The sequence below is a fragment of the Dipodomys spectabilis genome, unplaced genomic scaffold, assembly GCF_019054845.1.
Source record: "Dipodomys spectabilis isolate Male_0828 unplaced genomic scaffold, ASM1905484v1 ptg000611l, whole genome shotgun sequence".
In the NCBI taxonomy this organism is placed as follows: domain Eukaryota; kingdom Metazoa; phylum Chordata; class Mammalia; order Rodentia; family Heteromyidae; genus Dipodomys; species Dipodomys spectabilis.
This window is the reverse complement of record NW_024871288.1, coordinates 1,926,055-1,938,505: the sequence shown is the minus strand read 5'-3', so window position 1 is coordinate 1,938,505 and position 12,451 is coordinate 1,926,055. Positions and strand designations below refer to the sequence as shown.

The window sequence follows — 12,451 nt, the reverse complement described above, 5'->3', positions numbered from 1 at the left end:
CTCGGAGAGCGGACAGAACCGCCACATCTGCGGCTCTGGTGTCTGCGAGACGCGAGCTCACTCACCTGTCAGATACTCCAGGACGGCAGCCATGTACACGGGCGCCCCCACTCCGATCCTGTACTTGGGGTGGCCTTTCTTGATATACCGCAGCATGCGCCCCACAGGGAAGATGACTCCCGCCTTGGCGGACCGCGAGGTCTTGGTGGATTTCTTCTTCCCCCCGCGGCTGGACATGGCGGTGGTTCTGGAGGCAGGTCAGTGAGCACACTGGGAAAGCAAGAGGCACAGCGGTCAGGATCGCTGTGGACAGCACCCTTCCTCCAGGCGCGCGCAGACCCCTGCTAGGCACAGGCCCGGCCAGCAGGGGGCACTGCAGGGGGCACTGCAGGGCGCTCTGGTTCACGTGCACGGCTGAAGAGAGAAAGCGGACGTCTACACCCCAACACCAACATTGGTCATCTGCATTTTAAAGGTCACAATGGCAATAACCTTGAATAGTGCCTTGCCTTCATACCTTGCTATGTCTTTAAAATAGGATTTCCTGGTTATATTCCGCATACTTTAATAATTGCATTTTTATATATTTGAGACGGGGGTAATATATTTGCAGTAACAAGAAGACAGTGTTGTCTCCCCTTTAGAACACAGATGTAAAAGCCAGGGGCCCAGGCCTACAGGCTCATGCCTATAATCCTAGCTACTCACGAGGTTGAGATCTGAGGATTGCGGTTCAAAGCCAGCCTGGGCAGCATACAGTCCATTTAACACCAGAAAACTGGAAGTGGTGCTGTGGCTCAAAGTGGCAGAGCACTACTACTAGCCTTGAGCAAAAGAGCTCAGGGACAGTGCCCAGGCCCTGAGTTCAAGCCACAACTGGGAAAAAAACAACAACAAAAAGAACGGAGACACAAAGCCAGACACCCTGGTTCTATCATGATGTCACAACTCCGACCTGGGAGACGAAGGAGCAGAGTACAGGAGTTACTGCCCTGTGGCAGGGATGTCTGTAGAGAGCAGGGAGGCGCGTTTCCCCTCGCTGTCCCCCCAACCCCAGTACCCCCAGTCTAGTCACTCAGCCACGTGATCACAAATGCCTCCAGCCAAGGTCTCCTCGACTAGGCCCATCTTCTCCGATCCACTTTCTACATCATGGGCAGGGCAACTCTGCTCTCACTCATTGAGTATGTGCTGTCCCAAAAGCTTGTCAGGGCCGCACGAGTCTCGAGGTAAAAATCAGGACACCAGGCCACCACGTAATGCCCTAGAAACCCAGGCCCAGCACAGCTGTCCAGCTTTACCAGTACTCTGAAGTCGGACCCAGGAAGCCAAAGCCTCAGTCACTCCCGCCCCCGGGGCCGCCGCCTCCGAAGCCACTGCTCCCTTTTGCCAGATGTCCTGTATCCCTCGCACCTGGCAATCAGCCCGCAAGCTCATCCCGCTGCTCCATCCTCTGCGGGCCACCGCACTACGCACGCTCTCATGTCTCCCTCCCACTGCGGTGGGTGGACGGCTGCCCCTGTTTTCTGGGGTGGCAGGGGCTTACTCAGAGCCCCGTGCATTCAGCTTCAGGAACTCGATGCTCGGCTCTCCCGAGCCGGTGGGGAGAGAAACCACGAATAACCCGGTAGTCTAAATGGCAGTAATGAGGGTTCTAGGGGGGCAATGGGGGGGGGGGGGGAAGGAGGCCACAGCCTCCACCCACTCTGGGGTTGCCTTGATGCTTTTTCTACGGTAACTGGACCACTGAGCCAAATGGACAAGAATTCATGAGGCCACGCAACTAGGAGCCCTGGTTAGCCTGGCACGTAACACCTTATGCCAGGGCCTGTAGCTCACCCCTAACACGTCTCTACAGCCCCAAAGGCACTCCAGGGCATCTGTCCCACACAGACCCAGCTGTGAGGGCCAGAGACAGCAGGCTTCCCGGACACTGCTGGGCAGTTGTGCAGCTGGGCCTAGCAGGGGTGAGATGGTTTCGAACCCTTGTCGTGGGGGTCCTGCACTGTGCCCTCTTGTGGAATCCAGCTTTGAGGGCTCAGAGTTGAGAGTGGAGGGTGATTTCAGACACAATTAGCGACTCTGTTTCTAACGACACTCACTGCTCTGTGCGACCTCCCGCACACAGCGCATGCTCACTGGGCAGGGAACGCAAGGGCATGCACGTGAGCCCGTTTTCAGGCTTGGCAACCAAGATGGTTCACAGACCAACAACCCAATGCTTTTGGGCTGAAAGCTTATAATCCCAACACATCTCTCTCTAGCAGCCCCGAAGCTCCTCTCCCAACGGGGCTGACTTTGTCCCTGCTCTCTAGCAGGCCTGCTGGAAATCCGGATGCCATTCTCCCAAGGGAAACCATTAGTACCCAGGCCTGCTAGGACCGACACACATTCTTCCCTTCGGAGGGATTGCACATCTGGGCATAGTGGCATACACCTGTAATCCCAGTTACAAGGATGGCAGGCAGATTGCAAGTTCAAGGCTAGTAGTTAGCAAGACCCTAACCCCAAAAGCAAAACACAAAATGAAAGAGGCTAGAGGTCTAGTTTAGAGATAGAATGCACATGGCCCTGAAACCACATCTCGATGAGGGGAAAGGGAGAGGAAGGGAGGAGAGGGGAGGAAGGGAGAAGGGGAGGGCAGCCTGGCCCCATCCCCACCCACAGCCTCCAAGTATTGGCTGCTTGTCCGGCCTGGAGTGCCTTCCTCGTCCACCAGCTGAGTGGCGCTCACCCACCACCCCTCCCCACCACCCTGGAGGCTCCTGGGACCCAGCCACAGCCCGAATGGCCAACTGCGTGTTCCCACAGCACCTGCCCTGCCCGACGTGACGCATGCCGAGGGGCTGAGCGCCAGCCACGCGGCTGGCCCGGCCCTGGGCGCTGGCCTGGCCCTGGGGGTCAAGGATCCCAGTCCCCTCTCTGGTGGCGGGTGGACAGCTCACATCTCACCTTGACTGACTCCTCTTCAATGAAGGAGTCTCGAGGTTTTTTGTGTGTTTTGTTGTTTCTGCAGTACTGGGGGCTTGAACTTAGGGCCTCGTGCTTCCTGGGCCCAAGTTCCCGCCCAGACATGTGCCTGAGCTGAAGTCCACCTACTTCGGAGGTCCTTCATTGCTAGATCAGGCCCAGGCCACTGCGCCCAACTGCCCTTGGTAGAGACGGAGTTCTGCGGACTTTTTCTTCCCAATCTCAACCCTCCTCCCTCAATTAGCTTAGGATGATGAGTGTCACTGTGCCCCATTATGAGATGAGAGGAGGGCTTACAAACTTCTGTCTGCCCAGGCCGGCCTCCAGCTGCAATCCTTCTGACCTCAGCCTCCCAAGTAACAAGGATTACAAGTGAGAACCACTGGCACCTACTACACAAGGGGGATTTTAGGGGCTGGCCTCAGAGTGAAGCATGCTGCTCCTACAACAAGCTCTTACCTAGGATATGGCTACAAGAGCTCATGTGACTGCGGGAGAGGCTGGGAAATGGCCTGGTCTGGGGAACCAATGCCCCTATGGGACGCTGCACGCTCCCTGCTCTGAGGAGAGGACAGTCCTCTATCCTAGGCCCTCAGTCTGTCTTCAGGTACCGCTCATAGCACGCACACACATGTGCACACGCACACACACACACACACACACTCACACTGCCTGGCTGTCATCACAGCACACGAGCCCGGTGGCTCTTTTACCATCATCAGCCTAGGTCAGGAAGTCGTGCACCAATCCTGAGAGGATCCTGCTGGTCCTTACTCCTGTGCGGCCACGGTTTGGATGTGGCTGAGTGTCCCCAAGGCGTCGTGTGATTTTGTTCTCATGGTAATCCTGAGAGGTGGAAACAGCCTGGCCACAGCGCGCGCAGGCTGGCCCGTGGAGAGGTGATTAGGATTAGGTGAGGGCTCGGGGTGGAGCCCCAGGAGAGACCCTGGCAGCTTTATGACAGGGACAGGGGGAGGGGCACGCACAGGTGCCGCTAGATCCTCTCTACCACCTCAGACTCTGCCATCAAGAGGGCCATCACCAGATGTGACTCTCAACTTTGGGCCCTTGGCTTCCTACTTCCAGAACGGGGAGTCCAAAGTAATCTCTTTTCTTTAGAAAGCTGCCTGCCGTGGATAACTTGATACAATAACACAACAAAAACAGACTAATAGACCAGGCACTGGCAGCTCACACCTGTCATCTTAGCTACTCAGGAGGCTGAGTTCCAGAAGATTATGGCCCAAAGCCACGCAGGAAAGTCCACGAGACTCCATCTCCAAAACAACCAGCAAAAAGCAAGTTTGCAACATGGCTCAGGTGATGGCCCTATAAGCCAAGCAAGCGTCAGACCCTAGTTCAAACATCAGTACCACTCAGAAGGCTGAGATCTGAGGATCATAGGGCAAAGCCAGCCCAAGCAGGAAAGTCCATGAGACTCTTATCCCCATTGAACCACCAAAAAGCTGGAAGTAGAACTGTGGTTCAAGTGGTAGGGGCACCAACTAACACTGAGTGGAAACACTAAAGGCAGTGCTCAGGCCCTGGAGTTCAAGCCCCGGTACTGGTGTGCATGTGTGCATACGTGCACATACATCACACATACACACACTGAGCAATACCACAATAAACATAAGCCGCATGTGAAGAAACCCAAAGCTCATCCCATGGCAAATGGTTGCAGAGCTGGTCACGGGGAGATGTGATGGGGAGATCAGAGGCAGGGGTGAGGCTCCCAGGAACAGGGTGGTGTAAGAACAAGAGCCCTCTACCACCAGGGCAGGCAGGAGGCTGGGCGAGGCACGCGGGTGCCCAGGAGCGCTGGCGATGACCTCTTCCCCTCTCTGCATGCAAACCAGCTTCACTGCGCCCAGCCCTGTCTGCAGTTGCTCTAGCAGTCCCAGTCCTGGTGTCACATAGGAGCTCCTGCCCTGCAGTCCTGCTGTGTCCGTACCACTGTCTAGTCTGGGGTAGCTTGCTCCACGCTGAGACTCTAGCCTTATACAGACCCAGCTGATCCCTAACCAGGACACCCCCAGGCTAAAACTTTCCAGTTTCCCCAGTGGATTGGGGAGCTGGAGGGCGTGGCAGCTACAGTAGCCCCTGGGACCCAACTAAAACTGCTTTTAAATGTCCCTCTGTTTGCCCTGTCCGGGAACTTGCACCAGTTTTGTGTACCCTGCAGATGCAGTTTCCAGCCCTTCCTTCCAAGGGGCTAGCCACCTGAGATCTCATACCCTAATTCTAACGCCAGTCGCCCCGCCCCTGCCGGAGGAGGACCCCCCCCCCTGTGCCTGCTCTGCCGCCCAGCTTCCCCAAGCACCCAGGCCCTGCCTGCTACCCAGGTAAACACTCAGATACAGCTGGTTGGTTGGCATCTACAGGGGGCGGAGTTCCCTTGGCAAAGGGGAGGGCAGCTTTTCCCAGAGCTGTGGCTTATGGGCTTCCAAACCCTTTCTCTGGGAGCATTCATATACACACGCTTGGTGAAGTGCGGTGAGGGTCCAGCCCCGTGGAAGCTGGGGAGCCTGTTGGACCAGGAAGGACCCCTCCAATGCCCTGCTCGCTGAGCTTATGAATAATTCCAGGGCTCCATTGGCCTCTCCTCTGGCCACTACCTGTAGCACTGCCCCCCCCCCTTCGTGGAATGATCAGTGCTGATGAACTCTTTCATTGTCTAAGCAATGAATACATGTTTACATTGATCCTGAAAGAAATACTGACTGGAACGGTGTTCAGAGAGCCTGTGTTCCAGCCTGCGCCATCAGCACTGCGGGGGGAGAGAGAGCTGCTCACTTTGCCTACAGCAGGACACACACACCCTGCGTCCACATGCATCTGTCACCTTTCTTTTTGTCAGTCATGGGGCTTGAACTCTGGGCCTGAATGCTGTCCCTCAGGCTAGTTCCTACCACTTGAGCCACTGCACCATTTCTGGTGTTTTTCTGAGTGGTTTACTACAGGTAAGAGTCTCACAGACTTTCCTGCCTGGGCTGCCTTTGAACCGCGATCCTCAGATCTCGGCCTCCTGAGTAGCTAGGATGACAGGCGTGAGCCACCGGCGCCCAGTGCAACTGTCACCTTTCTATCAGCTCCAATCATTAGGCAACTCTCAGACAATGAACTCTGTGAAGTATTCTCTGTGGTCTATTCCTATCATGGCTGGTGTTAACAGCACTGCTGTCGGATCCCTGGAAAAGTAAGTATATACACTATACAGCCATGGCTCCAAAGCTGGGCTTTCACAAGCTGCTCACTGATTGGCTTAGAACAGAGATCTATTCTTAAGCACTAACCAATCAGGAGAAATATGTCTCCAATACACACCAAATGATAAAATAAGCCCAAGAGTTAAAGAATCTAGAGAACTACAGCCCACCCTCAGATATCAGAGGGATTGCAAATGGAAGACACAGACCAAGGAAGACAGAAGATAAATCCTACACCATGCTTTTTAAAACATTTTTCTTGGTCATGCATTAGGCTTTTAGTGGTGGTGGGGGGGGGGGGGGGAACAACCCAAACACAAGTGTCACTCATCACAAGCAGAAAAGTTTGTGGGAAACTAGCCAGGGAGAGAAAACTTCACCTCTGCAGGGCAAAGGGACTTGCACACCACTTTAATACCAACTCACTCTGCCTGCTTCACAAGGAAGCTTTCCCACTTACCTTCTCTCAGTCCCTATGGCTGCGCTGGACTCTAAGATAACCAGTCTAAGGGCAAGCCTTTAAAAGGAAAAGGGTGAAAGGCATGGCTCAGTTGGTAGAGTGCCAGCCAATGAGGGAGTGTCAGGTACTGAGTTCCAGTCCCAGTCTTGAGCAAAAATAAGCAAATAAAAAGAGGAAAGTTAAATGCAAGCTTCAGAGGGCAGAACTTTGGTCAGGCCTAGCATCCGGAAGCCAGCTACTCAGAATCTGCAGAATAAAGGAAGAGCTCCCAACGAGAATAAAAGAGCACAGATGGGCATGGTAGTTTGCACCTGTGATCCCAGTGCGGCGTGGGAGGGGTGGGGGAAGAGGAGGAGGATCCCAGTCCAAGGCTGTTCCCAGGCAAAAGCGCCAGACCCTATCTGAAAAATAAATGAAAGCAAAAAGAGTTGGGCACATGGCTCAAGTGATAAGAGTCCTAAACTCACACCCCAACACCCCTCCCCCCCAAAAAAAAGATTTTAAAAAACATCCACCTGCCCACATCTCTCTCCTGCTCAGGACCCTTTAGGGGGATCTTTAATGCACTTCTGGTTTGATCAAGATCCTTTATGATTTGCCCCATTGGCTTTACCGGACTAGGATTCTGCCACCTAGGTATCTGGCAGTTCCCCCAAAGCCCCGCTACTGTCTCCTCGGATCTGCACGTGTGGTTCCAGTCCTCACACACTGGTCCCCAGCTGCCTTCCTTCCGGTGCCTGAGAAGCACTCATTTCCCGGCTAAGTTACAGTTACTGCCCTTCCTGGAAGCTCCTGTGGCCTCTTGCCCTGACCACCTAATGGTGACACGACTGTCTCCTCTTCCTAAGGTCAGTGTTCCCAGGCAAGCCTGGGCCTTTCTCCATCTGTATGTTGTCTCCTCTGTACGAAGCAAGAGCCAATTCTCAGGAGTATTTGTTGAAAGACTGCAAGACACCAGCTGGTCAGGTTAGAGCCCGGCAAACTAGCAATATGAATCTTTGGAATGCAGAGCTGAGTGTTCAGGCCCACTCAGAAGAACTGAGGCTTGCTGGCCCTTTAAAGAGGGAAGGGCTCAAAGGACAGGTATGCCCCGTTCCCGCCCTTCCTCATTCCAGGACATGGGGTCCACAAAGCCCCCTTTAGTGACATTTGAAATAAGAATCAGAGGTTGGATCTGACTGAACACCAACCACATGAAGATTCTGTCTTGTTTTCTCATGGAAGGTTTTTCAGTTAACACTTTTTTTTTTTTTTGGTTGGTTGTGGGGCTTGAACTCTGGGACTGTGCACTGTTCCTGAGCTCTTTAGCTCAAGGCGAAGGTTCTACCACTTGACCCACAGCACCACTTTCTGTTTTCTGGTGTTTAATTGGAGAGAAGAGTCTCACAGACTTTCCTGCCCAGGCTGGCTTTGAACCGCGATCCTCAGATCTCAGCCTCCTGAGTAGCTAGGATGACAGGTGTGAGCCACCGGTGCCCAGCATACCCTTTTATTTAAATACGTCTTAAATGAATGGAGACAGCGTGAGCTCTGAGGTACACTACAGGTGGCTCCCAAGAATACAACCATTCTCAGCCTCTCCGTGGCAAAGGAAGGAGGGGCTCCCAGCTATGTTACTCCCTAGCCCGGCCCCATCTGATGAAAAGCAGGCCAGCGATGTGGTGGTGTCACTAGAATGTCACAAGAAGTTCCAGAAGACTCTCAAAGTTTACCGGAGCTCTCCCTAAATCAGATTCTGCTGCAAACATTTTTCAGTTCCAACCCCCTCCTGGCTTATCTGGGAGCAACAAATCAAAAGAATAGACCAGATTGCTGTCCCTCGCTCCTAGTATGGAAGGGGGAAGAATGGGCAGTGTTCAGGAGTTTCACCGTCATAAGACAAATTGAAGTTTAGAAGCACAGTCATCCCAGTGGACAAGTCTCCACAGAGTTCGAGTTACAACTGCCCAAGTGGGTACAAGGAGTCTTCATTCCACCCAGGCGCTCGGTTCAGAGTTAACAACATGGTGGACAGCAGACCAGGGTCCTAAGGATGAAACCCTGCAGTATAGGCGACAGGTGGGTTATCTGGCAGCTTCTGCTTAAATTTGCAACCTGAGTCTGGCAGCTCAGACCTCCAAAGCTGTTCCCCCCATCCCCCCCCCCCCCACACACACACAAAAACCTGAACTCCCCAAAGCCAGGAGCCTGAGAAAGAACAAAGCACTTCCTCCCTTTTAACCGTAAAACCTCAAACCACAAACCTGTTAGGAAAGAGGGCAGCCTAGGAGGGGAGGGGAGAGGCCCCCCTTTCTCTACCCTCCCCCCTCCCTCTAATTGTCTATTCTTCTCTGCTGTTTATTGGATCTTTTAAAAAGAAAAGAAAGTCTTATTGCAAGGGCTTTTGGGAGTCATGGCTCCAGCGTGGAATTCCCGGCCTAGCTCAGCTGTGGGAACTTTGGGTTTTTGTTTTTGTTTTTTTTTGGGGGGGGGGGGTTCTTAGGGGGAGGGAATACGATTTGGACCCAACCTCCTTTGCAAATGTCTTAGGATGCACCTGACCAGCCAATCCAGTCTCCACAGCAGCAAATCTGGGCGATGAGGAGCGAGGGGAAGGGGGGGGGGGGTGTCCCCTGCCTCCTCCTCCTCCTCCTCCTCTCCCCCTCCCCCTCCAGCACACACCTGTTGTCAGGTGAGAGCCCAGAACCAGCCTCCCCGTCGCTGGTGGCTCTCCACCCCGGCCCTGAGTCCCGGGGCGCCCCCCTCCTCCACCTAGGGGACCCCCCCCCACACACACACACCTCCTTCCCAGTCCTCTCCCCACCCCCCCCCCCATCACCTCAAACACACACCACCCAGCACACCTCCCCATCACAAAGCAAACAAAAGGCCAGGAGCGCGCTGGGGTTGGCGTGACCCCCGGGTGGGGGGGGATCCCCCGACCTCCCCATCCCCCCACCTCCCCATCCCCCCACCTCCCCATCCCCCCCACCTCCCCATCCCCCCCAGCCCGGCTGGGCCCAGGGGACCCCCCCCCATCCATCAGCACCCCTGGGGTTCGAGGCCCCCCCACACACACCCCCTGCTCACCCTGCTCCCGGCCCCGTCGCGTTCCCCTCGCCCCCCCCCCCGGCCGGGCCCCGCGCCGTCGAGCCGCGGCCCGCGCGCGGGAGCGGCGACTCCGCACAACTTGGTTTCCGGGTCGGCGTCCATTCGCCTTGCGGCCGACGCGGGGCCGCGCGGGCCGGGCCGGGGGAGGCCGGGCCCGCGCCGCACTTACCGGGGCCGAGGCCGAGGCCCAGGCGAGGGCGGCGTCCGCGCGGCCGCAGGGGTCCGGCCCGAGCCCGTCGGCCGCTCGCTCGCGCCTTTTCTCTCCGCGCTCCCGCCGCCGCCGCCGCCGCCTTCCCGCCCGCGGCCCGCGCTCGCCCCCCGCCGCCCCGACGCCGCCGCCGCCGCCGCCGCCGCCACTGGAACCAGCGCCGCGGCCCGGGGCTCCCACAATGCCGCGCGCGCCGTCACGTCCCATCCGGCCCCGCGCGCGCCGCCGCCGCCGCCGCCGCCGCCGCCGCCCCGCCCCCGCGCGGGACCCCGGCCGGGCCGCGACCGACCCCGGGAACCCCGGCAAAGGCCCGGGACCCCGACCCCGGGAACCCCGGCACCGGCCGGGACCCCGGCAAGGCCCGGGACCCCCGACCCCGGGAACCCCGGCAAGGCCCGGGACCCCCGACACCAGCCGGGACCCCCGACACCAGCCGGGACCCCGACACCAGCCGGGACCCCGACACCAGCCGGGACCCCGACCGCACCCCGACACCGGCCCGGGACCCCGACACCGGCCCGGGACCCCGACCGCACCCCGACACCGGCCCGGGACCCCGACACCGGCCCGGGACCCCGACAAGGCCCGGGACCCCGACAAGGCCCGGGACCCCGACACCAGCCGGGACCCCGACAAGGCCCGGGACCCCGACACCGGCCCGGGACCCCGACCGCACCCCGACACCGGCCCGGGACCCCGACCGCACCCCGACACCGGCCCGGGAACCCCGACAAGGCCCGGGACCCCGACCGCACCCGACACCGGCCCGGGACCCCGACACCGGCCCGGGACCCCGACAAGGCCCGGGACCCCGACAAGGCCCGGGATCCCGACCGCACCCCGACACCGGCCCGGGACCCCGACCGCACCCCGACACCGGCCCGGGACCCCGACCGCACCCCGACACCGGCCCGGGACCCCGACCGCACCCCGACACCGGCCCGGGACCCCGACCGCACCCCGACACCGGCCCGGGACCCCGACCGCACCCCGACACCGGCCCGGGACCCCGACCGCACCTCGACAAGGCCCGGGACCCCGACCGCACCCCGACACCAGCCCGGGACCCCGACCGCACCCCGACACCGGCCCGGGACCCCAAGGCCCGGGACCCCGACAAGGCCCGGGACCCCGACCGCACCCCGACACCGGCCCGGGACCCCGACAAGGCCCGGGACCCCCGACAAGGCCCGGGACCCCGACCGCACCCCGACAAGGCCCGGGACCCCGACCGCACCCCGACAAGGCCCGGGACCCAGACCGCACCCCGACAAGGCCCTGGACCCCGACCGCGCCCCGACGCCGGCTCAGACCCCGACACCCACCCAGGCTGCACCCCGACGCGGACCCCGACCCCGACTGCACCCCGACCTAGACCCCACGCCAGCTGAACCCCGACGTAGACCCGGACCCCGACCCCGACTGCACGCTGCCGTCGACCCGGACCCCGACCTCGAGCCGAACCCCGATGCAGACTCGCGCTGCACCCAACCTGTACCCCGACCTAGACCCAGACTCAGACCTCGACTGCGGACGGACGGCCAGCCTCCACCCAAACCCCGACATCGACCAGGACCCCGACTGCACCCCAACCCTCGCGGGCGCGCCCCAAGACGTGGGTTCCCGGGGTCCCCCAGCCCCCCCCCCCACTCCCAGAGAGGCGCTTCCCCCCGGCCCGGCTTTCCGGGGAGCACTTCCTGCGGGGCCTGTCTCTGAACCTGGGGTGTCTCTGCCTGCTCCCCAGTAACTTCATCAGCACGAGGGGGGCTCCCGCCCCTCATCAGAGCAAACTTCAGTGTGCCCCCCACATCCCCCACCGGCATCTTCAGACTCCAGCCCTCCGCAGGCCCGGGGTCTGCCCAAGGCCCACCCCTGCACCCCTGCACCCCTGCACCCCTGCCTTAGCTCCTGGGGCTCCTCAAAGCCAAACCCACCCACCCCAAAGTCTAGTCTCGCTTTGTGCGTGGAAGGAGCTTCAGTTCCACCATTGTGTGTAGGTTTGAGGCCCAGGTTGGGATTTATAAAGACAATGAATCTATACCACCCCCACCACCCCCACTCTTCAGGTGTAGAGCGAGTTGGGGGGGTACAGTCAGTATACCCCGAGTACTTTGAAGAGGGTGGAGTAGCCGATGTGCTACTTTGCCTTGCTTTGCCCCGAGTCTTGCAGAAAACGTGAAGTGAGTCCTGAAGAGTGGAGATGCCTCTTTTTTTTTTTTTCTGAAGTCATGGTGGCATGGATGGCTTGGCTGTCACCAGCGGTTATTACCCACTCTTATTTCTATACCAATCATGCAAAGAGCAATTGTGTGTGTGGTGGAGGGACAGTTGTAGCATTATCCACTGTATTTGCCAGTACCGAGGCTTGAACTCAGGGCCTGGGGCCATCCCTCAGCTTTTATGCTCAAGGCTGGTGCTCTAACCACTTGAGCCCAACTGACTTCTTTGATCTGCAGTTGGCAGCGACAGGAGTCTGTTTTCCTAAGCCTCCTGCCCCCCTCTGGTGTTTGTTAA

General features: G+C 58.6%; 2 protein-coding genes across 5 annotated transcripts in view; one reads left to right on the top strand and one right to left on the bottom strand.

The window, feature by feature from the left end:
• The window catches only part of LOC122100912 (core histone macro-H2A.1), a 51,615-nt gene extending 41,595 nt beyond the window's left edge, over positions 1-10,020 (bottom strand). Inside the window, exons 1-2 of one of the 4 annotated variants that reach the window (XM_042671309.1) lie at positions 9,899-10,020; positions 66-270 (exon numbers count right to left, since the gene is read on the bottom strand). In XM_042671309.1, the coding sequence (XP_042527243.1) occupies positions 66-237 (172 nt within the window). In that variant the 5' untranslated portion in view covers positions 238-270; positions 9,899-10,020. The remainder of the gene's footprint in view (positions 1-65; positions 271-9,898) is intronic. The other 3 variants (XM_042671310.1, XM_042671307.1, XM_042671308.1) reach the window with 3 other exon arrangements.
• LOC122100931 (basic proline-rich protein-like) lies at positions 236-11,842 on the top strand. Its single transcript, XM_042671339.1, has 4 exons — positions 236-257; positions 9,909-10,137; positions 10,246-11,552; positions 11,682-11,842. Exons 1-4 carry the CDS (start codon positions 236-238, stop codon positions 11,840-11,842), a joined length of 1,719 nt encoding a protein of 572 aa, XP_042527273.1.
• The last annotated feature ends 609 nt before the right edge of the window (positions 11,843-12,451 follow it).